The sequence below is a fragment of the Lacerta agilis genome, chromosome 7, assembly GCF_009819535.1.
Source record: "Lacerta agilis isolate rLacAgi1 chromosome 7, rLacAgi1.pri, whole genome shotgun sequence".
Classification (NCBI taxonomy): domain Eukaryota; kingdom Metazoa; phylum Chordata; class Lepidosauria; order Squamata; family Lacertidae; genus Lacerta; species Lacerta agilis.
Genome location: NC_046318.1, coordinates 61,066,223 through 61,089,893, shown reverse-complemented (window position 1 = coordinate 61,089,893; position 23,671 = coordinate 61,066,223). Strand labels below are relative to the sequence as shown.

The following is a 23,671-nucleotide window of genomic DNA, read 5'->3' as shown; positions in this document are numbered from 1 at the left end:
CTTGCTTGAACTAATTTTCTCCTACCTCCCCTTTTAAAAGAGTGGATCTCAATGTTAGTGCCAATGGTATGAATCAAACTTTATTACTTCAAGGATGCTGGAAAGGCTTGTAGCTTGTAAAACTAACAAGACTTACTGGAAATAACCAGAAAGCAGGAACAAAAGGAAAAGTTTTATGCACATTTCATCCCTGCCAGTATATTCTCTATTGAATAATATATTGACCTATCTTTATGTCTCAGGTTACTGGCAAATCTTGATTTATGTTCCAGGAAGTGTTTGAAACAGTGGCAGGATCCTTTACTAATCTAGCTTCTACTTCAGTTTACTTGTCTTGTCCTAATAAACTCCTGAAGTGCTACTAACTTGGTGTTGGAGATCCTCTAAATGCGTGTTTTAGCGTGATGACGTGTTGTCACAAGGTTCTTGTAAGCTTGTGATGACCTTTTGCCCAGTTCACAATGCACCTTGCTTGACAGGCAGGTGAGAGAAAATGGCAGGGCAAAGTTTGTCTGTTTGCCTTCACTCACCTGTTTCCCAGTTTGATGGGCCTGCAACAGCTTCTCCACTTGAGCCAGAAAGCAGAAAGACTCCTTCCTCTCTGTCAGCCTGGATAGCTCAGTTGGTTAGTGTATGGTGCTAATAATGCCAAGGTTGGAAGTTCAATCCCCGTATGGGGCAGCTGCATATTCCTTCATAGCAGGGGGTTGGATTAGATGATCCACAGGGTCCCTTCCAACTCCATGATTCCATGTCTTGGTTGTGCAGAGATGTCTTTGAGAAGAGCTGCCACTATTGCCCCTTGGATCAGGTTAGGAATTGCCTGGCGGAAACTTTTTGGACTATATTTGGATTCTTCAAGACATCAAGCGCTGGATAAGTTTTGAATGTATTTTGACGAATGTAGCTCTTCCCCCTATTTCACGCAATCTGCAATATGCTATAAATTGCTCAGGTGGATTTCTTTAGGTTTTAATACTATCAGGGGTCAACATACTTTTCTGATAACTTTTATTGCCCTGTTCTGTAGAAATGGGCATCTGGGAATCCAAGCCAAGGTGAAGAATACTTTCTTCAGCCTTCTCTAGCTGGCACATCTTTGGGTCTCTCTATGGCAATTTTTGTGACTTGGAAAAAACAGTTGTTGGTAAACACTGTCGCTGAGTATAGGCAGATACTTTTGATGTATCACATAAGAGAAACTTTTCTGTGCATGCAGAAGCTGTGCATTTCTGAGAAATGTAGTGTCCTCTTGATGAAGGAGGGGCTGTAGCTTAGTGGTAGAATTCAGTCCCAGATTAAATCTCTGACCTATTCAGTTACATTTTTTAAAGCATCTTAGTAGGGATGGGAAAGATCACTGCCCAAGTCCCTGGAGACCTGCTTTGAATCAGAGCAGAGACAATACTTAGCCTGCTGTTCCAGTGGCTTTGCTAATATAGTCCCTGTCCCTTATGAAAAATATACATATGCAGGAAAGACTCAAGTGCCAAAACCAGAACAGAGCATGAACATGAAGAAATGTACTGTATACACTAGTCAGCTGTGCATGTACCTGGTGAAGTAAACTATAGTTCACAAAAGCTTATGCCATGTCAACATGTTAGTCTTTAAGATGCCACAAAACTTTGTTGTGCTTGAGACTATCTGTGACACATTGGTAGGAGGACACAGAGGTTAAGTTTCCCTGCCTTTATCTGCTGGTACAATTAGCACCAATCTGTACAGGGAGAACTTGTAGGAATCAAATCCCCATCCCAAGAGTATGGCTAGAGTGCATTTTCTAGTGATATATGAAAATAACTTGAGTTTTCTGTTCTCGGGGTTGGTTGCTACCAGTTAAGTTATAGTTTGATTCATTAGATATCATGTCAGTTGCTGGAGAAGCAGTTATAACATCCAAAAGACTCAAAGCTGTTCATTGTGAGAACGTCTCCTTTCCAAAAGCCCTTGTGTTGTGCTTATTGATGCTGTTCCTCATTTTAGACCTTTTCGTTGTTGTTCAGTCGTTCAGTCGTGTCCGACTCTTCGTGACCCCATGGACCAGACCACGCCAGGCACCCCTATCCTCCACTGCCTCCCGCAGTTTGGCCAAACTCATGCCAGACCTTAATCTGTGTTAAATATGTAGTACGTATAATTATTAAGCGTTGGCAGTGTACCTGACACTATACAGAATTTTGAATCGACATAGAGGGCTTATAGTTGACCTGTGCATCTTCCTGAAGGGTTGGTCTGATTGCTCTGGGTACATGACTGACCTTTCCTACCAAGGTGCTGTACTATAATCAATGGCTCCTCTTTCTGTTCCTTGTGATTTACACCACAGACATATCTTCACAAATGCATTTGAAGCTGGCAAGCAAATTCTCCAGAAGATAAAGGACCTGTTTTTGCAAAGGAGGTTAGAACAAAGGTTTTGGAGGAGAAGTGAAAAGTCAGTTGTGTTTGGGGAAAACATTGCATAGGGCAGAGGGATGAGGGGTTTTAAACTGTTGCGTAAAATAAGAAGGAAGGGTTGTTTGGGAATCAGTGAAGCTTGTAAGGAGGGTTAGCAAGGAAAGCTTGGAAGACTATTTTTGGTATAAGAACAAGCAAATATATGTCTGGAAAGCAGGAACTGGAGTGAATGAGAGGCACAGTTGGCAGAGCCCTGGGGAGGAAGGAGACGTCAGGGGTCTTGGACAGAACCTCACACAAGGCCTAGTAACAGGAACATTTTGTACTGTGGGCAGTTCACACACCCTCCCATCTCATTTCACTCGCCTTTCTCTATTACTATAAACAAGCCGGTTTACAACAACAAAATATACAACAAAGATCACACACCTTACAGTAATCTGATCCAATACAAAAAGGTCATAATAAAAACATAACCTTAACATAAACTCTGCTGGGAGGACTCACCAAACAGGTTTTGCTCTTGTGTCCATGATTATCTGTGGGGTCTGGATGGACTTTGCAGGTCAGGTTGGAGCTCCAGGAACACACAATTCACTTGTAGCTCTACAGAAAGGAAAAACTCTGGTGTACTGAAACCCTTGCATGCCCTCTGATTTTCCCCATGCTCAGTTGTAAAATTATATTTTACTCATTGTTCTTCTATATATCTGCTGGTGTGGTGGTGATGATGGCAAGCATTATAAAATCTAGGCTTCTCTTTCTAATTTCCTATCAGAGTCTACAATGCTATGTTGCATCACAGGTTTTATTATTATTATTATTATTATTATTATTATTATTATTAACCATTTTTGATATTAAGAACAGAATGAATGTTTGCCTCCTACACCTAGCCCTTCAGTAGTCCAACTGCCTCCCTGCTTGTAACTGTTTACAGTATTGCAGAAATGCTTGCTGTGTTACTGGAGCTGTTCTGTCACATCATATTGCTTTCCGGCTTAGTGATGGGATGTCCTTGCAGCTCCTGTATTCTCATGCCCTAGTTTTGTAACCACGTGTGGTATGCAACTTGGTGGAGAAAAAGAAGCTGCTTCAGCCATTCACGTAAATGGATGGGAAAGGGTGGTTTAAGGTAATATTACACCTTTGTGATACAAGGAGTTGGAAATGCAGTGAGAAATGTGGTGGGTTTTTGGAGAATGCTCAGGAGTTTATTCCTGATAGCATATTCAAATGCTCAGAAAAAGGACATAGTTCAGTCCTCTTGGGACAGTATGAGTTCAGAATGGAAGATCATACACTAGCTTTTTTGTTATCTGTGGTTATTTTTGTGGAAGAAAAGCCATATTTATTTTACCAAAAAAATATTTGTTTAGCTGAAGGGAGAGCAAGGTAGCACTTTGGTACCATGACATACCTTCAACAAGGCTATTTGCTTTCCGAACTGCCATTTAATTTGAGAGCTGGGAGGAAGAGTTGAAATTTAGTTTGTTGTTGTTCAGTCGTTCAGTCGTGTCCGACTCTTCGTGACCCCATGGACCAGAGCACGCCAGGCACGCCTATCCTCCACTGCCTCCCGCAGTTTGGCCAAACTCATGCCAGTCGCTTCGAGAACACTGTCCAACCATCTCATCCTCTGTCGTCCCCTTCTCCTTGTGCCCTCCATCTTTCCCAGCATCAGGGTCTTTTCTAGGGAGTCTTCTCTTCTCATGAGGTGGCCAAAGTACTGGAGCCTCAACTTCAGGATCTGTCCTTCTAGTGAGCCCTCAGGGCTGATTTCTTTGAGAATGGATAGGTTTGATCTTCTTGCAGTCCATGGGACTCTCAAGAGTCTCCTCCAGCACCATAATTCAAAAGCATCAATTCTTCGGCGATCAGCCTTCTTGATGGTCCAGCTCTCACTTCCGTACATTACTACTGGGAAAACCATAGCTTTAACTATACGGACCTTTGTTGGCAAGGTGATGTCTTTGCTTTTTAAGATGCTGTCTAGGTTTGTCATTGCTTTTCTCCCAAGAAGCAGGCGTCTTCTAATTTCGTGACTGCTGTCACCATCTGCAGTGATCATGGAACCCAAGAAAGTGAAATCTCTCACTGCCTCCATTTCTTCCCCTTCTATTTGCCAGGAGGTGATGGGACCAGTGGCCATGATCTTAGTTTTTTTATGTTGAGCTTCAGACCATATTTTGCGCTCTCCTCTTTCACCCTCATTAAAAGGTTCTTTAATTCCTCCTCACTTTCTGCCATCAAGGTAGTATCATCAGCGTATCTGAGGTTGTTGATATTTTTTCCGGCAATCTTAATTCCTGTTTGGGATTCATCCAGTCCAGCCTTTCGCATGATGAATTCTGCATATAAGTTAAATAAGCAGGGAGACAATATACAGCCTTGTCGTACTCCTTTCCCAATTTTGAACCAATCAGTTGTTCCATATCCAGTTCTAACTGTAGCTTCTTGTCCCACATAGAGATTTCTCAGGAGGCAAATGAGGTGATCCAGCACTCCCATTTCTTTAAGAACTTGCCATAGTTTGCTGTGGTCGACACAGTCAAATGCTTTGGCGTAGTCAATGAAGCAGAAGTAGATGTTTTTCTGGAACTCTCTAGCTTTCTCCATAATCCAGCGCATGTTTGCAATTTGGTCTCTGGTTCCTCTGCCCCTTCGAAATCCAGCTTGCACTTCTGGGAGTTCTCGGTCCACATACTGCTTAAGCCTGCCTTGTAGAATTTTAAGCATAACCTTGCTAGCGTGTGAAGTGAGTGCAATTGTGCGGTAGTTGGAGCATTCTTTGGCACTGCCCTTCTTTGGGATTGGGATGTAGACTAATCTTCTCCAATCCTCTGGCCACTGCTGAGTTTTCCAAACTTGCTGGCATATTGAGTGTAGCACCTTAACAGCATCATCTTTTAAAATTTTAAATAGTTCAGCTGGAATATCATCACTTCCACTGGCCTTGTTGTTAGCAAGGCTTTCTAAGGCCCATTTGACTTCACTCTCCAGGATGTCTGGCTCAAGGTCAGCAACCACACTACCTGGGGTGTATGAGACCTCCATATCTTTCTGGTATAATTCCTCTGTGTATTCTTGCCACCTCTTCTTGATGTCTTCTGCTTCTGTTAGGTCCTTTCCACTTTTGTCCTTAATTGTGGTAATCTTTGTACGAAATGTTCCTTTCATATCTCCAATTTTCTTGAACAAATCTCTGGTTTTTCCCATTCTGTTATTTTCCTCTATTTCTTTGCATTGCTCGTTTAGAAAGGCCCTCTTGTCTCTCCTTGCTATTCTTTGGAAATCTGCATTCAATTTCCTGTATCTTTCACGATCTCCCTCGCATTTTGCTTGCCTTCTCTCCCCCGCTATTTTTAAGGCCTCATTGGACAGCCACTTTGCTTTCTTGCATTTCTTTTTCATTGGGATGGTTTTTGTTGCTGTCTCCTGTATAATGTTACGAGCCTCCATCCACAGTTCTTCAGGCACTCTATCCACCAAATCTAAATCCTTAAACCTGTTCTTCACTTCAACTGTGTATTCATAAGGAATTTGATTTAGATTGTATCTTACTGGCCCAGTGGTTTTTCCTACTTTCTTCAGTTTAAGCTGGAATTTTGCTATAAGAAGCTGATGATCTGAGCCACAGTCAGCTCCAGGTCTTGTTTTTGCTGAGTGTATAGAGCTTCTCCATCTTTGGCTGCAGAGAATATAATCAATCTGATTTCGATGTTGCCCATCTGGTGATGTCCACGTGTAGAGTCGTCTCTTGTGTTGTTGGAAAAGAGTGTTTGTGATGACTAGCTTGTTCTCTTGACAGAACTCTATTAGCCTTTGCCCTGCTTCATTTTGATCTCCAAGGCCAAACTTGCCAGTTGTTCCTTTTATCTCTTGACTCCCTACTTTAGCATTCCAATCCCCTATAATGAGAAGAACATCCTTCTTTAGTGTCATTTCTATAAGGTGTTGTAAGTCTTCATAGAATTGATCAATTTCAGTTTCTTCAGCACTGGTAGTTGGCGCATAAATTTGGATTACTGTGATGTTAAAAGGTCTGCCTTGGATTCGTATCGAGATCATTCTATCATTTTTGAAATTGCATCCCAGTACAGCTTTCGCCACTCTTTTGTTGACTATGAGGGCCACTCCATTTCTTTTACGGGATTCCTGCCCACAGTAGTAGATATGATAGTCATCCGAACTGAATTCGCCCATTCCTGTCCATTTTAGTTCACTGATGCCTAGGATGTCAATGTTTATTCTTGCCATCTCATTTTTTACCACATCCAGCTTTCCGAGGTTCATGGTTCTTACATTCCAGGTTCCTATGCAATACTTTTCTTTACAGCATTGGACTTTCCTTTCGCTTCCGCTTCCAGGCATATCCGCAACTGAACGTCCTTTCGGCTTTGGCCCAGCCGCTTCATCAGCTCTGGATCTACTTGTACTTGTCCTCCGCTCTTCCCCAGTAGCATGTTGGACGCCTTCCGACCTGAGGGGCTCATCTTCCAGCGTCATAACTTTTATATGCCTGTTGTCTTTGTCCATGGAGTTTTCTTGGCAGGGATACTGGAGTGGCTTGCCAGTTCCTACTCCAGGTGGATCACGTTTGGTCCAAACTCTCCACTATGACCTGTCCATCTTGACCTGTCCATAGTTTCCCTGAGTAATTCAAGCCCCTTCGCCACGACAAGGCAGTGATCCATGAAGGGGGAAATTTAGTTAGTAGATGAATTAATCATCTGTGAGATTCTGCCTTAAGAGTAATTTGGCTTAGTCTGCTCGCTTTCGCCTTGCACTTCCTTTTGCTGAGATTGATAGGGAACTGAGAGGACTACTTTAGTCCCCGTTGTACTTTATTTCAAGTGAAACAATGTCTTGATTTCAGCAGTTGTCTGTTCCTTGATTAAAAGGTGTTGTTTGCCATAATGGACAAGTGGGTTATCTGCAAGGTTGGTGTTACCTATTAGCTTAATGTTGCCTGTGCAACTGCATGTTGGACACTCAGGACAGACCAAAGGAAGTACGTACTTAACACAGCACTGTTAAACTATGGAACTAACTAGCACAATAAGTAGTCGTGGCCACCAACGCGAATGCCTTTAAAAGGGGCTTACACAAATTTGCACAAAATAAGGTTATCAGTGGCTGATAGCTTATATCTTGCTTGTAAAGAAGTGGTGAAAGTGTTATTGCACTCCTATCCTGCTTACAGACTTCCCGCGGACATTTAGCGGGACACTGAGTATAGGAATAGGAAGAAGATGCTGAACTTGCTGGGCTTATAGTCTGATCCAGCAGAGCTCTTGCTACATTCTTATGATGCTTTGCCTTTCATTTTATTGCTAGGATTACAGTGGTACCTCAGGTTACAGATGCTTCAGGTTACAGACTTCGCTAACCCAGAAATAACGCTTCAGGTTAAGAACTTTGCTTCAGGATAAGAACAGAAATCGTGCTCTGGCGGCGCAGTGGCGGGTCCCATTAGCTAAAGTGGTGCTTCAGGTTAAGAACAGTTTCAGGTTAAGAACGGACCTCCAGAACGAATTAACCTGAGGTACCACTGTATTCTCCAACCCTTTCACGTGTTTGTTTATTCTGATGCATTTTACTTTTCATCCTTTCCTTGCAGCAGAACTCCCGCCACCGTATACCGCCATTGCCAGCCCAGATGCCAGTGGCATTCCTGTAATAAATTGCCGTGTGTGCCAGTCATTAATCAATTTGGAAGGGAAGCTCCACCAGCATGTTGTCAAATGCACAGATTGCAATGAAGCTACGGTAAATGACTTTGTGGGCTTCTCGCTCTTGTGACATGTTTTATTATGCCCTTTCACAATAGAAGAGACTCACATTGATGTGACTGCTCAGCAGCTGAGAATTAGCATGCAGTATGAGGATCATTTGGATGCAAGGAAAGCCACTTTGTGTAGAAAACAGTAACCAGATGATGATGTGACTAATTCATAGGTGCTACATTTATGGAGATAGTAGTTCCCATGGCCTATAATTAAGTCCTGAATGAGTAGCTTCTCTATTTGCTGTCCAGTCCAGGTGTGGTCAGTTTCTGTATTCTGCAGTGCTTTATGCAGATCATATAGTTTGCCAAACCACCATTTTAAGAAGGTAAAATCCTGACTGCCTACTATTATTACTAAAATGTAACAGAAAGAAAAAAGAGCATATTTTGCTCACTCGTATTAACAATAAAAAATAATTCGTCAATCCTGACTTAAACATGCACATTAATATAAGCAGTCCATATGTCCAAATAGATAGCCAAACAAGAATGACAATTAGAAGATGCACTTTCAGATACAGAAAGGGAAGTGAGATCTTTGGACAGCTGGGTAATAGATGGTGGGTGTTCATTCTTTGAACCTTGAAGTATAAGTCCCTGTGCAACCATAGGGGCTCATAGGATCTGCTTGTGTAATCCTTGTATTAAAAAAAGTTTATGTTTGGAGGGCATGCTTCTACAGAGTGAAAATATTTTCAGTATATCTAGGGAAGAAGAATGATATTTGAGTTCAGACATACGATCCTTGTGGAGTCTGAGCAATAGTTTAGTCCAGGGGTAGTCAGACTTTTTATACCTACCACCCACTAGTGCATCTTTCTTGATGGTAAAATTTCCTTACCGCCCACTAGTGCTCAATGGAAGGAGGATTCAGCTTGTGCCATAGAACCCCCTACCACCCACCTAGAATCCTGAAACGTCCACTAGTGGGAGGTAGGGACCAGGTTGACAACCCCTGGTCTAGTCCAATGTTCTGTTACAAACTTATCATGAAAGAGTCACTGGTCAATTTTTGCAGGCTCCTATGAACATAATAATAATTGTATCTGTAACAGTTCCTTCTATGAACTGCCTTGATAACCTGTGGTTATTTGAACCAGAACACATTGCCATATAAAACCATTAAATAGACAGATCTCTTTTTTTCTACTGTGTGTGTGTTGGTGGGAATTGAAATTAACTTTCTTACATTTCTATCTTTAAAACAAAACAAAACAAAAAAACCTGGATATAATGGAAATATAAAAACATTAAAATAAGTGCACCCAGTCCAAAAACTTTCTGTACTAACACGTAACTGGCTAATGCTGGTCCAGCCCTTTGACACATAAGGCAGTATTCGATGCACTTGTTCTGTTGGGGCAAGGATTTACACTTGTACAACAAAACTTCCTCTCCCCTTCATCCTGTGCACAGCCTCCCCAAATCTGCTCCAGACGGTTGGGGGAAACCCCAGCGCAGATTTAGTGGGAGGCGTGTATGCAGGGAAGTTCTGTTTAACAAGCATAAATCCTTCCTGTAATGGAGATATTTAGCACAGCTTTGAATTCAACCCATAATGCTTATATGTAATTTATGCTCATGTGGCTGGCATGTGTACCTGTAGATAGGATTAAAATCTTCATTATTGTTTCTGAAGTTTGCTATAGATTTTTATTGCTGTTATATAATTGCTTTTGTTTTGTCCAGCATTCCTTTAACTTGTAGTTAAAGTACTATGGGTATGTAAGGATATATATGTTTGTGTGTAACAACTATTTTCATGTGATTTGCACCTAACAATACCATAAACAGCTTGTGGAGTCCAAACATCATCCTGTGCTCCGTCCATACCTAGTGGCATGCTGCCTGTGGTTTATTTTTTAAACATAGCAGTACATATTTTTTTGAACTTCATGCAGTCTGTTTTTCTTTTCTTAGCAGAATACTGCAATGTCCCACATGCCAGCTATTGCCCTAACACTTCCCTCCCACTGTTGCAGGGTTTTTTTTGTATTGACTTTTTAAACTGGATTGTTCATACCCCCTGCCCTCTTCCACCTTGACTAATATTCATCACATTTCTGTTTTTTCCTCTCCCTAACACTGAAATGGCCCAATAAGTGGTGGCATCCACCCTTTGACCCCCTATATTTCAGCCTTGTAAAATCTATCATTTCTGCACATTTAGTTTTTGCCTAGTCTCAAGATTACACTCAACACTAAAAAGTGAATAAAGAACAAAAAGCAAAGAAAGAACAAAATGAATGAAGAACAAAAAGCAAAGAAAGCAAAAGAAATGTAAAAAGTGTTCTAACAAATAGGTGCTGGCACAGACCTGCCTTAAATTATTTGAAATATCACTATGCTAGAATCAGTTGCTGTGCCTTGAATATCCATGTAGTCTTCCACCTTGAGTTTTAACTTATCTGTCGGTCTGTGTAATCACTGTAGAATATTTTCTTTTGACAGTCGGTACATTATATATGCAATTGCTTTTTCTTGTTTTGTGTAGCCAATCAAAAACCCTCCTTCAGGGAAAAAGTATGTTAGATGTCCATGTAATTGTCTGCTTATCTGTAAGGATACGTCACGGAGGATAGGATGTCCAAGACCCAACTGGTAAGGGCAAACCAAATTATAATTTGCTTTTTCTCTTTGGTTTTTCACACACAAAATGGTCTGACTATTGTGATATAAATAGTATAAAGAATAAAAAAAGAATACTGCCTCTGGCTATTTGTCTGTTTAATGTTTCACATAAATTTGTGGCTGCTAACCTCTGCAGAACTAAATCAATCTTTACAAAGGACAAAGAAGAAAAATAACTTCTGCTTCTACTGTGCTAGAGATCATGGGAAAGACAGGAAGATGGATGCCTCTTGCACGAGATAAAAGGCAAAAACATCATATTTGATATTAGGAATGGACCAAGTAAAGAAGTGGCTGCAAAGGTACCACTGGGTGCAGTTAAAGTGCACACCCAATGGTTTTTTTAGCTGGTGGGGCTTGCATTTGGCACATTTTAAAAATTTTATATCAATTACATGCGCTGCTGGGATTAATCTCACAGAGGAAACATGAAATTAAGGGCTACAATTGGCACCAGTTGCACTGATTGTCACTGGCTGCAGTTGCTGCTGCTGGGATTCACTGCACTCCAGAGTGCCTGGTCAGGAGACCCGCTCCCTCCGTGTAGCCAATCCCTGCCACCCTGGGGGTGGCTGTCAGTACTGATCAGCTGATAGGCCCTGACTGCTGCACCTGCTGAGATTGCCTGCAGGGGTCTTTTTTTGCAGACCAGCTTGGTACTTCCATGGTGGGAAACTGCTAGACACACAGCTATTACACTATCGTTACAGCCTAACAACTACAAATAACCTATCTTTACTCCAGTAAACACTTATGTACTAAACTTAGATTGGTTTAATATTAATTTTATTCTTTATAACACAGAAGTAATAAGACCTCTCTGTAATAGGCAGTAATGCTGCAAGTCTATGAATGTTTTTTTCCCCAGAAATAAATTTCAGTATGTTCAGTAGACTTTTGGTCCCAAGTGTTTAGTATTGCAGTAAATCAAAATGAAGGGTAGGAAAGAGGAAGGTAGTTCAGTATATCCAGGAGAAACACAGTAAGCCAATATATTAGTGCACACTGCTGTTTTATGAAATGCCTAATCCTATATTGTGTTGGTATAGGAGCAGCAGAATGTAGGATGTATGCTAGGAGCCCCAGTTCAAAACTGTGTAACACCTTACTCCCTACTTCCAGTAGTAGGAGCCTCTGTCGCTTCCTGGATCAAGGACTGCACTAGTTATTGATGCTGATGCACTGGTGACATTTGGGGAAACAGTGGGGCTCTGTACTGCCCCAAAGTACCCATTTGCCTCTACAAATAATGCATCCAAGCACTTGGGAAAGGGTTCAGCCAAGGAGTAGAATGCTGGCTTATCTGTGTAATGGTATGGAGCTTAGATAGTGCATACATTGCTGCTTTAGCTTTGCGGCCATTAAAGTTACAAGGTGGTAGGGTTGCTTGAAAAAGACTGCGTATTCAACTTAGATATCAGTGCCTAGTGAGTAAGGTGTTATATTTGAGGACTAATGCATAAAGTATGCATTTCTACAACAAAGGTTTGTATGGTAACCTTATCAGTTTTGCCTTATCTGTTTTGTATCTTAAAATGTTGCTTGGGGGTTTGATGCTAGAACAGGCCCATTTTAGGTGGGCCAAATCAGAACAAGCTTTCATTGTTCAAGATATATGGCTAGGGAATACCATTTTTCTGTGCTGTATACAATGACATGATGGCTTTACTTTTCTCCATACAGTAGGCGAATCATTAATCTTGGTCCAGTTATGTTGATTCCAGAGGAGCAGCCAGCACAGCCTGCAATCCCTGTTCAGCCAGAAGGCACTAGAGTGGTGTGTGGGCACTGTGGAAATACATTCCTGGTAAGTAGAGTCCAAATACTTTATACGAGAGGCATCACTATTTGTCCTCAAAGAACCAACTCATTTTTGTTGAGCATTGGCTTCATAACTCCCTTAGGATATTCACTCAGCCTATGTTTTAGTTTTCTCTTCTGCCAGTTGGCTCGATGTCTGGGGTGGCTGTTATTCTTAGAGTTGGTTCCCTAATAAAATGTTAGCTTTTCATCTAAGAATATGGTTTTTCTTCTGTCTAGATGGAGATGTTCAACCTTGGCATGTTCAGTTAAAATAATTAGGCTGCAGATAATGTAAAAGTCCTCTCCATAAGCTACTGGTAGTCAGTGTAGACTATAATGGGCTATTAGATGGACAAACAGTTTGACATGGTTTAAGATCTCGTCTGATGTTAAGACTTTAAGCCATTTCCTTAATCATGCCATGTTTAGTTTCTGGTAACTTTCTTCAGTTGCTCTTTCCTGTTGAGACCATTCTCTGCGGAAAACATTGCAGACAAAAGTTTTGAGGAGGTGATCTTCATCAGTGCTTCAAGTTGGAGGAAAAAGGAAGTAGGATGGTTCTAATTTCTATTAGACCAAACACAAATTTAGCCTGTTTTCCATTAACCATCTTTAACTGCATAAGCTGTCTGCTAACAAGGTTGAATTAGTGTGTTCACACTTCGATAACTTACTGATTATTTTAGTCATTACCATGAAAAGAACAGAGTTACTATAAAGGAAGTTAACACCATAAATGTATATGGCACAATATTAGGCATTGCAAGGCATAATATTAGGTGTGACATACCATCAAAATGTTTATAGATATTTGTACTGTATTATGGAATTACCTGCACTTAAATGCCACAGAGGCAGGGCAAGAACCATAGTCTGCATAAAACCATTGTTTTATATTAATTGTCTGCATATGACATTAAGCGTAGGTATGCTGGGCATTGTTTGCCCAAAACAGCCTGGCACGCCTAATTTGGCTCATGGACTGAAGGTTCCCCATCACTGGTTTAATGGGAATAAGCTGTATGCTGCTCAAAAGTTCCTGTGACGCTCCTCCCTTGCTCCAGCAGCTAACACACCACAGGCAAAACAAGTTAAGACTCTGGCTACCATGTTGTCTGAGCCCAGATTTGTGAAGCTGAAAGTTGGAAGATTCAGGACAAACAGAAGGAGGCACTTCTTTTACACTGCTTAGTTAAGCTATGGCATTTGCTCTTCCAAGGTGTAAGTAAGGATGGCCAACAATGTGAAATGCTTTAAATCTGGATTAGACAAATTAATGGAGCAAAAGGCTATTGTTGTATACAGTGGAAACTCGTGTTACCGGTACGTACTGTCCCCCTTGCGAATGCTGCGGGTTACAAGCTCTGCTAACCCAGAAGTAGATGCTCCCGGTTGCAACCTTTGCCTCGGGATGCGAGCTGAAGTCACGCGCTGGCAGCAGTGGAAGGCGCCATTAGTGAAAGCGTGCCTCATGTCACGAACAGTTTCGGGTTACAAACAGACTTCCAGTACGGATTAAGTTCGTAACTGGAGGTACCACTGCACTACCTCCATGGTCTGGGGAAGTGTGCTTCTGTATACCAGTTGTCAGAAATCAGATGGTGATATTGCTGTTGCACTCAGGTATAGCTTGTGGTCTTCCCATTGGTTGGCCACAGTGAGAACAGGATGCTGGACTAAATGGGCCTTTGGTATGATTCAGCAGAGTTCTTATATCATTTTATTGGTGCTAATAGCAGGTTCAGTAGGGTTTTTTTTTCATCAGGACTGCAGTTTTGAGTGAAAAGGTCCTGATCTGGGCCAGAGGCTACATGGTTTTTTAAATAAACATACGAATTGGAGGATGAAGAACTGCTAAGGAGTACCAACAATATAATCCTAGGGGGTGTATGTGTCTAGTTTCGAAGGAAGAGTAATAGCTGCGTTAGTGACATGAAAGGGCTACTGCCATTTATAAACAGAGCGCATAGTACGTCAGACAAACTAGTAAGCAGCAAGTCATGGGAAATCATTTTGTAAGGAAATCCCAAACCACAGAGTGTGGGGATGCTGCTTGCGAAAGGGCATCTCAGTGACGGAAGGAAACAAGGAATAAAAACTAAGTGAAGCATGAGAAGTAAAATCTTGTGCTGTGATTCCCAGTGACATTTAACACGAAGCAAAATAAACAGTTTTCATACTGGCATTTTTCAGCACTTCCTTCCTTATTTATTACAGTGGATGGAACTGAGATTCAACACTTTGGCAAAGTGCCCACATTGCAAAAAAATGTAAGTTTCAACAAGTGCTTCTACTAATGTTGTTATTTGGGGGGATATATGTATTTGAAATATAATCCCTCAGTCATTGGACAAAACATTTGTAAATGCTGATAATGAATGTCAACACAGCCTTCTCTTGTCATTTCTAATTTTCCTTAGTAAAAAAACTATTGAAAATTATTACTGAATTGGAAATGCTTGGATATAGAGAGAAACAGTTGCTGAAAGAAATAATAATTTCCTATTTAGCATGAAATTGTGTTTTTAAAACCACAGTTTTGGAGCAAGTATATGAAGAGCAAATAAGTTTTTCTTCGTTGATATGAAAAATATGCATGCTACTTTCTTTAGTGCAGCAATTTAATTAAACTAGAAACAATAATAAAAAGCAATTTATTACCTGTTTTGATTATTGTTGTGATGGTCATGTTGATAATGCTTACAGATTAACCTGATAGAAGTTCTTACTGGAACACTTCTTGATGATGAATAATAGGCTTAGAACAAAAAACAAAACAAAACAGTATCAGCATCAGTAAGAGAACAGCCTTCCTGGAACAGTAGCAATGACAGCTAATAGTACTACTAAAATGAGTGAATAGTTTGCACTGTATCATTCTTGCAATTGAAAAGCTCTGAAAGAAATTTTGCTTAATTTTCATGATGCTACAGAGACTAAATGGTTGTGTGCACATTTTAAAATGAAGCTATATTACAACTTTCTAGCTATAATTCAGAACAGGAATTGCATCCAGATTCCTATGGTACTTTAGTGACGTGGTAGGCTTGTGGTGGTGTGAAACCTCTTGCCATACTAACAGGGTAGGGAAGTAGTGGTCAGACAGCATCTGTGAGCCAAGTCCAAGTTGAAAGGGTACATGGCTGAGCACGAGTGGGTGTGCGCATGAGGGTAAGGGGGGGGGAGCTGATAGGGTTTTTGGAGTGAAGGCTGACATGAAATGATAACATGGGAAGAGGACTAAGGCACAGGAAAGACTTGGAAACTCCATGGTTCAGGTATATCTTGTGTGAGATAAATGCTCTACCTCCTTCCATATTTTGAAGCCATTTAAGTGAGGGAGGAACAAAAAATGAGTGAGGGAAATGAAGAGTATAAAGAAAGTTCTTGGTAACTGGGCTTGCTGCAGAACTTTCTGTACTTCGTATAGATACGTAATTTTAACCACGCTGGAGGTGCAAAATAGTTCAAACAACATGACATGTATAAACAGTTTTGTACATGACAAGCTGTGTGCAGAAAACAAAAGTGACCTATGAAGCTCATCTAAATAAGTACAGAATTTACAAATCACCTTCTTGACAGTAGCTTTATTCATCTTAGTTAAGTAAGGACCATTGGAAAGCCTTGGGCACCAAGGTACAAGCCTCATTAAGTAGTACCCAGGGGACTTCATCTTTTAAGTTTGAATACTTTGAAATTACTTATTGTAGTAAAGCTGCATAAACCAGGCAATTAAAAAGCATTCCAGCAACATTAAAAAATAATACAGTAATCAGTCACACGCTAGGCATATGAGCCCTTTCTGTGCTTTTAGTTTGAGCATTTGAACAATCACATGACAGCTTACAGATATATTTTTTTGTAAGCAATGTTGCTGCTGCTATGAATTTGACTGGGAAATCTGTAGCCTTCCTTGCTCCAGAATGTGGTGTAACTTTGAAATCCAGATTGAGATTAGACTCTTAACAATCTTAAACTCCTAACTTCCACCAGGGGAGATGCAGAACGTATTGTATACCCTTTAATGAATCCTTTATAAAAAGTCAAAACTGTTTTTGTTTTTTTAATGCTCGCTGTGGCATACTTTTTGTTTGCAGTTCTTCTGTTGGATGTGCACTTCCACGAAGACGGTGTTGTGCATATATTACAATTGGAATGATATTTATCTTCATTGGAGTTGGATTGACTGTGAGTAATCTAAATAAAATCATTAATGGTATCTTGCAGTTGAGCTAGTGGCATTGCTGTAGTGGTGCAAAAAATTGGGACTCTCTGCTTATGCGTCCTAAAGGAATTCATAAACTAGTGTGTACCAAAACGTATTTTTTAAGCCTCATTCCTACATCTCATATTATCATGCATGGCATCATAATGCTGCAAGATAATATCAGAATAAAAATGGAAAACTTTTCTGTGTCATTGGGAAAGGCTCCTACTGTGGCCCAAACTACACACTGCAACAGCTGACCCATGTTTTCCCCCAGTGGTATTCCCCAGTCAAATTTAAACTGGATCTGGTGTTGTGGTTTAAAGCGGGGATGGGTAGCTTTACTGCACGTCAGCTGAGCAGTTCAACAAAGCCCGCTGCCCCTCCATGTCAGTTCTGCAGATTGAGGTACTCACCCCGATTTAAAGTGTCAAAGGGTATTGAAGCACAGCTGGGGAAACGATAGCAGGGGCAAGGATTTTGTCTTGTACATTCCACACACAGCTCAAGGAACATGTGGTGATGGTGGACCTATGCTCAATTACCTGGCTTTACCACCATTGTATGTAGTTTGGGGCTATCCCTATCCTCAGTCTATCCAGATAGGTACCCCTTTCCTTGCCCACCTTGCCAGGAGGGAGATATTGAATAGCTTTCAACATAGTCATTGGGGATTTAAAATAACCTTTATTTTGTTTAGATAACTTCTGCTGTGATTTGTACACAGATGCTCATGCCCTTGGTGATATCATTCGAAACAAAGAAAGTACAGCCAGTGTGTCTTGAGTGCAGAAAAAATGTGGTTCCTGGCTTCTTTAAATTCTATTCTGATCACGAAAAGGATCAATAGCTATATAGTTACAGTTATGTCCATTTTCATCTTGTTTGTGTCTTGTTGCATAAATTCTCCCATGATACTTGGAAATGTAGTAGGAACTTGCTGCACTGATGTAGGCTACAGTTTTATACACACTTAACTTAGGAGCATGTCCGTCTGAACTTAGAAAACAAGCATATGCAAGATTGGACTGCAGATGTGCATGGAAGTACTTCATTACTCCTGGGAAGCTGTGACCTAACTGTGAAAGGGCAACGTCCCCCAAAAGATTTTATGGTAACTTTATAATGCACTGTTCCCAAATGAACAGTTACATAAGAAAAATTATATTGACCCAAGAGGTGATTCCCCACATTGTCTACTATGTATGCAAATATGCTCCCTTGGCCTGAAGAGAGATGAATGCCACATCCCATAGTTGCCTTTGGCTGGACTCAACCATCCAGAGGTCCTTTACCTTTTACCTATATATCTTATGAATGGCATTTAACCCATTGAAGACAGCAGCAGGAGGGGGTAATTGCTATATTGCAAAGTTCTGTTAAAGGCAAGGCTTTGAGGCAAGAACTGTAGCAGGAATAGCAAAGTTCCTGAAAAAAGGGAGCTGGAATATTAGATTCCTCCCCCCCCCAACCAAAGTTTTTTCTTTTTTAAGAAGAGCAAGTATATTCCAAGACAATAAGTTGCAAAATATAGTTTTAAAATGGTAACTTTTAATGTCCAATTTATTATTTTATTTCATAATTAAAATACAAAATTTGTGGTGATCAGGGTTGTATTTATTGTTACACTAAATATGATGGCAAGTACACCTCCAGCAAACTTGTAGAATTGTTTATGGTGTAATTATTATGGACACCTCAGTAAGTTTGACCAATCCTATACCCTATACAGTACTTCCATTGTTTAGAATGTAATTGGTGTTCTGCGTCTGTTGGAAAACAGCATGTTCTTTTGGGTAAAAACTAACAAAAAATTCCTGGTAACTTACTGAGTATGAAATGCAAAATAACTTCTCTCTATGGCAATAGATTTCTGATGAGCTAATAGGAAAAGGCTCTCTGTGTCCCAAATAAGTTACCATAACTCAGAACAGATTGCAATTGCTTCAGAAACCTGTAAGGTTGTGTTATTTCCCCCCCTTTAAGTATTAATTTTATACCAATTGTTAATACTTAATCTTAAAGATTTAAATGATACTTATTAATTTGTGTTCTTTTTATTTTTAACAGGTTGGTACGCAAGATTTTGCCAGAAACTTTCATGCCACTTATGTTTCTTGGGCTATTGCTTACCTCTTAGGCTTGGTCTGCCTAATTCGAGCCTGCTACTGGGGAGCCATAAAAGTCAGTTATCCAGAACACAGTTTTGCATAGACTCCTTATGCTTTCTTATAGAAAATTGAGATTTCTAGAGGGTCTGATAATATGAACTAGTAACTTAAATATTTTTCCTTTTAATATTTCCATTCTGTTACAGATTGTTATAAGGCTGGGGATCCTTTAAGAACAAATGTTCATTGCACTACATTATATGCAAATAATTTGTTTTGCTGCTAGATTCCCAACCTCTAAATACTAAAGCTTTGTTTACACTATCATACATCTGTCTTAAAAATACTGTTGAATTCAATTCCAACTACAGTATTATTTTACTATATTTAACAGTCTGTGCCATTTGAGATGAGTATGTAAAAGCAAGGTGTTTGTTTCTACAATTGCTTCACATTTGTATGTACACTTACAAACTGTATCAAAGCAGCCTGCTTTAAATTTTTAAGCAATAAGCATTTTGCTTTAACTGCTTACTGTAACTTCTACTTAAGAACAAAGTGATCTTACTAAGTGTGCATCATTTTGAAGAATGGAGCTTTTGCTAGGGTGTCACCATTTGTAAACACAGTATGCTTTCAAATTTCCAAGTCAAGGTGTAATATTTTGGTAGTCCATCTTAAGAAAAAGGTTAATTTAAACACAATTAAAATTCAGCTTGGATAATTTCTTTCTTTCTTTCTTTCAAGGACCCTGGCACTTAATATTTTTTATCTTTTTACAGGCAAAGCCATGATTGGATTAATGGAACTTAATTGCTAGCAATTTGTATGAGTTCCTTTACAGGGTCTAAGTAAGGGAAGCATTTGATATGACTTGTTTTATAAATTTAGATGATTATAGGGTGATGTTGGGTTACCTCTCAGTTTGCTTGGATTGTGGTTTATTTTCCATAATAGGAAAATAATTTTCCGGTCACTGCAAAGGGAAATATAGCTTTACACTAACTAATAGGAAATGAAATAGAGTAAACAGTTACTCTGATCATTCCATAGATGTATAGCTGGTTAGTATAACACTGAAAACTAGTTGAACAATACAACTAAAGATGATTTTCTTGAGGTCACAAATAAATTATGGGGACCAGTTATTGCACTGCCCATCTTTGAAGTTTTACACAAAGTTTTTTAAAATTCTGAAGGAATACCCTGAGCCCTTTAGATTACAGTACGTAGTCCTTAGATAATGGGAGTTGAGGTTAGATAAACGTGAATGTTCCAGGGTTGTGCATAATATTTTCAATGATCTATATTCCTGTTTGGGGGCAAAGTGATGCTTGGGTGAGGATTTGGAGCACAATAAATGTATCCTTCAAACTGTAAATGAAAGTCTTTGTATAATGTTAAATGTACAAAAGCAGTAGCTCAGGATTACCTTGTACCTTTTAAAATACACTAATAAAGATTATTATTCAAAGCTATTATTTCTGGATTCTCATTGGGGAACCTCTGTGGTGGGTTCATTGATCTTGTGAGCCAGTAGCCAGTGACTTGGGATCCATAGGGAAGATACTGTGAAGAACAAGAGGGGCAATCTTTCTTCCATGGGGTACAGTGACTATTCCCATGAGGCAGGATAGTTTAATCCATTAATCACCAATGCAGACCCTCAGAAGTAAATCACATTCAATTCAATGGGGCTTACTCCCAGGTTAGTTTGGTTCTGTCTGCCACTTAACCACAAGCAAGTCTTTTTTTCACAGCAACATTTCAGTTCATACATGTGTATTTCATACAGGAAAGGGTAATAGGTGTGTGTCTTGATGAAACAATGCTCTTCTAAGAGCCCACTACTCTAGTGCACTGTATATGCTGCTTTCCATGAAGGCTGCTCAGAAACTTCAGCTACTACAAAATATGGCTACTACGTACTGAGATTTTCTCTGGAAGCAGTTGAAGGTCTTTTTCATTTACCAAGGTCTTTCAGTGACATTTTTTAAAAGTTCTGCTTTATATGTATTATTCCTGGAGAGTGCTGTTGCTTTTCTATTTTTGATCTTTTAAAAATAATGCTACACACTAAGTGGGTTTAGATGTCATAGGATTTAAAATCAACACATGAAGTTTTTTGAAACAAAATTTAAAAATAACAATACTTTGTTTTGACCAAAGAAATTTGTTTATTGTGACCAGAATAACAACTGAAAGGAACTGGATGATGTTAAGGAAAAGGACATCCTAAAAGCAGGTTTCATCTGGAATACTTCCAAGACCTTTGTAAAATGAAGAAACATTATCAACCTTGAGGCTTTAAATGAAAAATCTATGAGGGCAATGGAACAACCAGTTGTAAAATTGGCACTGTATTATAGTATTTCAACCTTAAGATAAGACTATTTTCTCATTGCCAAAGTCATAATGGACTTCAATTTTTTTTGGTAAAATCTTTTAAGTTCACAAGCTCTCAAGTGCATGTGTGAAATAAGCAAGGTTACACAATGAAGAAAATGTAGACCACCAGAGTTGCTGTGATATTTTCATCATGAAAAGCCTCTCTCTCATGGCTGGTGGGCACAGAAGGTTAACTTTATATATGGCAGTTTATGATTTAAGAATTAAGGACCCTGAAGGGACCATAAAAGCCCTTGAATAATAGCATAGGGTCAGATTGTAGCTTGCTGCCAATGATATACACTGAGCAGAATGCGAAGGGGTCTAAAGAATTGTAGTTAGAAGGGACCCCACAGATCATCTAGACCAATCCCCTGCAATTCAAGAATCACAGCTAAACAATTCCCAACAAATGGCTATCCAAGCTCTGTTTCTTCCCCTGGACAAAGGCAACAATGCATTGACCAGGGCTACATAACAGAAGTAAAAATTTCTAAAAACAGAAGATGGCAACTCTTTTCATACAAAAGATTCCAGGTTCAATCCCTTTTATTTCCACTTAAATGATTTGTGACAACAGGTGTTGAGAAGGATGCCTGTCGTGGAGCCTGGAGTTACTGCCAGCGCACAATATTGTCCAAGACAGACAATGGACTGATTTTCCTGAAGCACTTAAAAGGAAAAGCATAACCTGGAGAAGTTGGGGTCAAAAACACCAGTCTAAGTTATTCTATGTAAGTTTAATCCATATCCATATCTTTATTTTCATTGCTTTAAGCAGTTTTTTCAACCTTTTCATTCCCCATCCTTTCTGCATTTAGTCTCCAACAAGTGCAATCACACTGTGGTCGTTAAGGCACAATGTAAGTGTGCATAGGCTTGCAGCTCCAAGCCAATACGCACTTACTTGAGAGTAAGTCCCACAAAACTAAACAAAATTCCATTGGTAGGTTGTAATCTATGCACGCTTACCTGAGCAGAAGATCCATTGAATGCTGCAGGATTTATGCATACATATAAGCTCATGCAGCAAAATGGGGAACATTACTCCACCCACTTTCCATTTTATACAGTAGATGTGTACCATAGTTCTACACAGAAGGTAAGAATGTAAGAGCCTGCTCGATCAGTCCAATGATCTATCTCATCCAGCACCCTGTTACTTTACTTATTTCATAAAATTTATATACTGCTTGATTCTCACATTGGCCAAGCAGATGCCTGTGTGAAACCACAGGTGAGACCTGAGCACAGCACTCAAGTCCTACCCAGTGGAATTTATTCATAAGCAACTTCAGCCCCAGTAGCTCCTGAAATAGATTTCAGGACTGTGCAATCATAATCTGAGACCCTTCTTCATGTGTCTAGTCCAGGAGAAATCCAGAAGGCGGCAACACCAGAACACGCCTTTTTAGTGGTGGCTACCCATTTGTGTAATGCTCTCCCCACTATCTTTAGGGGCTAGGCAAAAACATTCCTGTGCTAGGTCTCTGGCTAATTTTTAACTCTGTGCGTAGGGAGAGTGGGTATTATTGTTTTGTCATATATATATATATATATATATATATATATATATATATATATATATATATATATATATATATAAACTGCCCTGTGATCCTCGAATGAAGGGCGGTATAGAAATTTAATAGGTAAAGGTAAAGGACCCCTGGACAGTTAAATCCAATATGGGGTTGCAGCACTCATGTTACTTTCAGGCTGAGGGAACATTTGTCCACAGACAGCTTTTCGGGTCATGCGGCCAGCATGACTAAACCATTTCTGACACAACGGGACACTGTGACAGAAACCAGAGCACACGGAGACGCCGTTTACCTTCCTGCCACAGCGGTACCTAATAAATGAAGACTGAGGGCACATAACCAAAATAATGGCGCTGTTAGGATGTGGGACAACCGAGATGGGCCTGCTCAAGTTAGAACTTCGACGGGACAAGCTCTTCCTAGAATCATAGAACAGTAGAGCTGGAAGGGCCCCTATGCGTCATCTAGTCCAACCCCCTGCAATGCAGGAATCTCAGCTAAAGCACCCATGACAGAAGGCCATCGCATCCAACCTCTGCTTCAAAACCTCCAATGTGTCCATAATCAACGTCGCGCAGCTCCTTACCAGTTCCAACTCCAGGATGCTAAAATTAAAAAAAAAAAAAATGGGGCACCCCTCCCCTTCAAAAAAACAAAAACCCACCTAGGTCCAGAGATTGAAGGCGCGCCTTTCCCTTCCAGCCAAGTCTGTCAACCCCGGATGGCTCGAGCGACCGAGCACGTGATGCCAACGGCCTCCGCCGCCTGCACAGCGCAGGCGCGAGAGCGCGCG

General features: G+C 40.2%; 1 protein-coding gene and 1 long non-coding RNA gene across 6 annotated transcripts in view; one reads left to right on the top strand and one right to left on the bottom strand.

Annotated features, from left to right (window-relative positions):
- Positions 1 to 20,427, top strand: part of PIP4P2 (phosphatidylinositol-4,5-bisphosphate 4-phosphatase 2) — a 30,656-nt gene extending 10,229 nt beyond the window's left edge. The window contains exons 1-7 of one of the 4 annotated variants that reach the window (XM_033155541.1): positions 7,678 to 7,743; positions 7,958 to 8,172; positions 10,686 to 10,792; positions 12,506 to 12,629; positions 14,843 to 14,895; positions 16,726 to 16,816; positions 18,906 to 20,427. In XM_033155541.1, the coding sequence (XP_033011432.1) occupies positions 7,993 to 8,172; positions 10,686 to 10,792; positions 12,506 to 12,629; positions 14,843 to 14,895; positions 16,726 to 16,816; positions 18,906 to 19,049 (699 nt within the window). In that variant the 5' untranslated portion in view covers positions 7,678 to 7,743; positions 7,958 to 7,992 and the 3' untranslated portion in view covers positions 19,050 to 20,427. Of the gene's footprint in view, positions 1 to 7,677; positions 7,744 to 7,957; positions 8,173 to 10,685; positions 10,793 to 12,505; positions 12,630 to 14,842; positions 14,896 to 16,725; positions 16,817 to 18,905 lie in introns of those variants that run through there. The other 3 variants (XM_033155540.1, XM_033155539.1, XM_033155542.1) reach the window with 3 other exon arrangements.
- LOC117050142 lies at positions 2,809 to 23,663 on the bottom strand. 2 transcript variants are annotated; one of them, XR_004427066.1, is made up of 3 exons: positions 23,543 to 23,663; positions 15,287 to 15,383; positions 2,809 to 3,006 (listed from the first exon to the last, which is right to left on the bottom strand). It is a non-coding gene; the product is annotated as an uncharacterized LOC117050142 (long non-coding RNA). The 2 variants fall into 2 exon arrangements; XR_004427067.1 differs by lacking the exon at positions 2,809 to 3,006 and adding an exon at positions 12,514 to 12,610.
- Between the last annotated feature and the right edge of the window lie 8 nt (positions 23,664 to 23,671).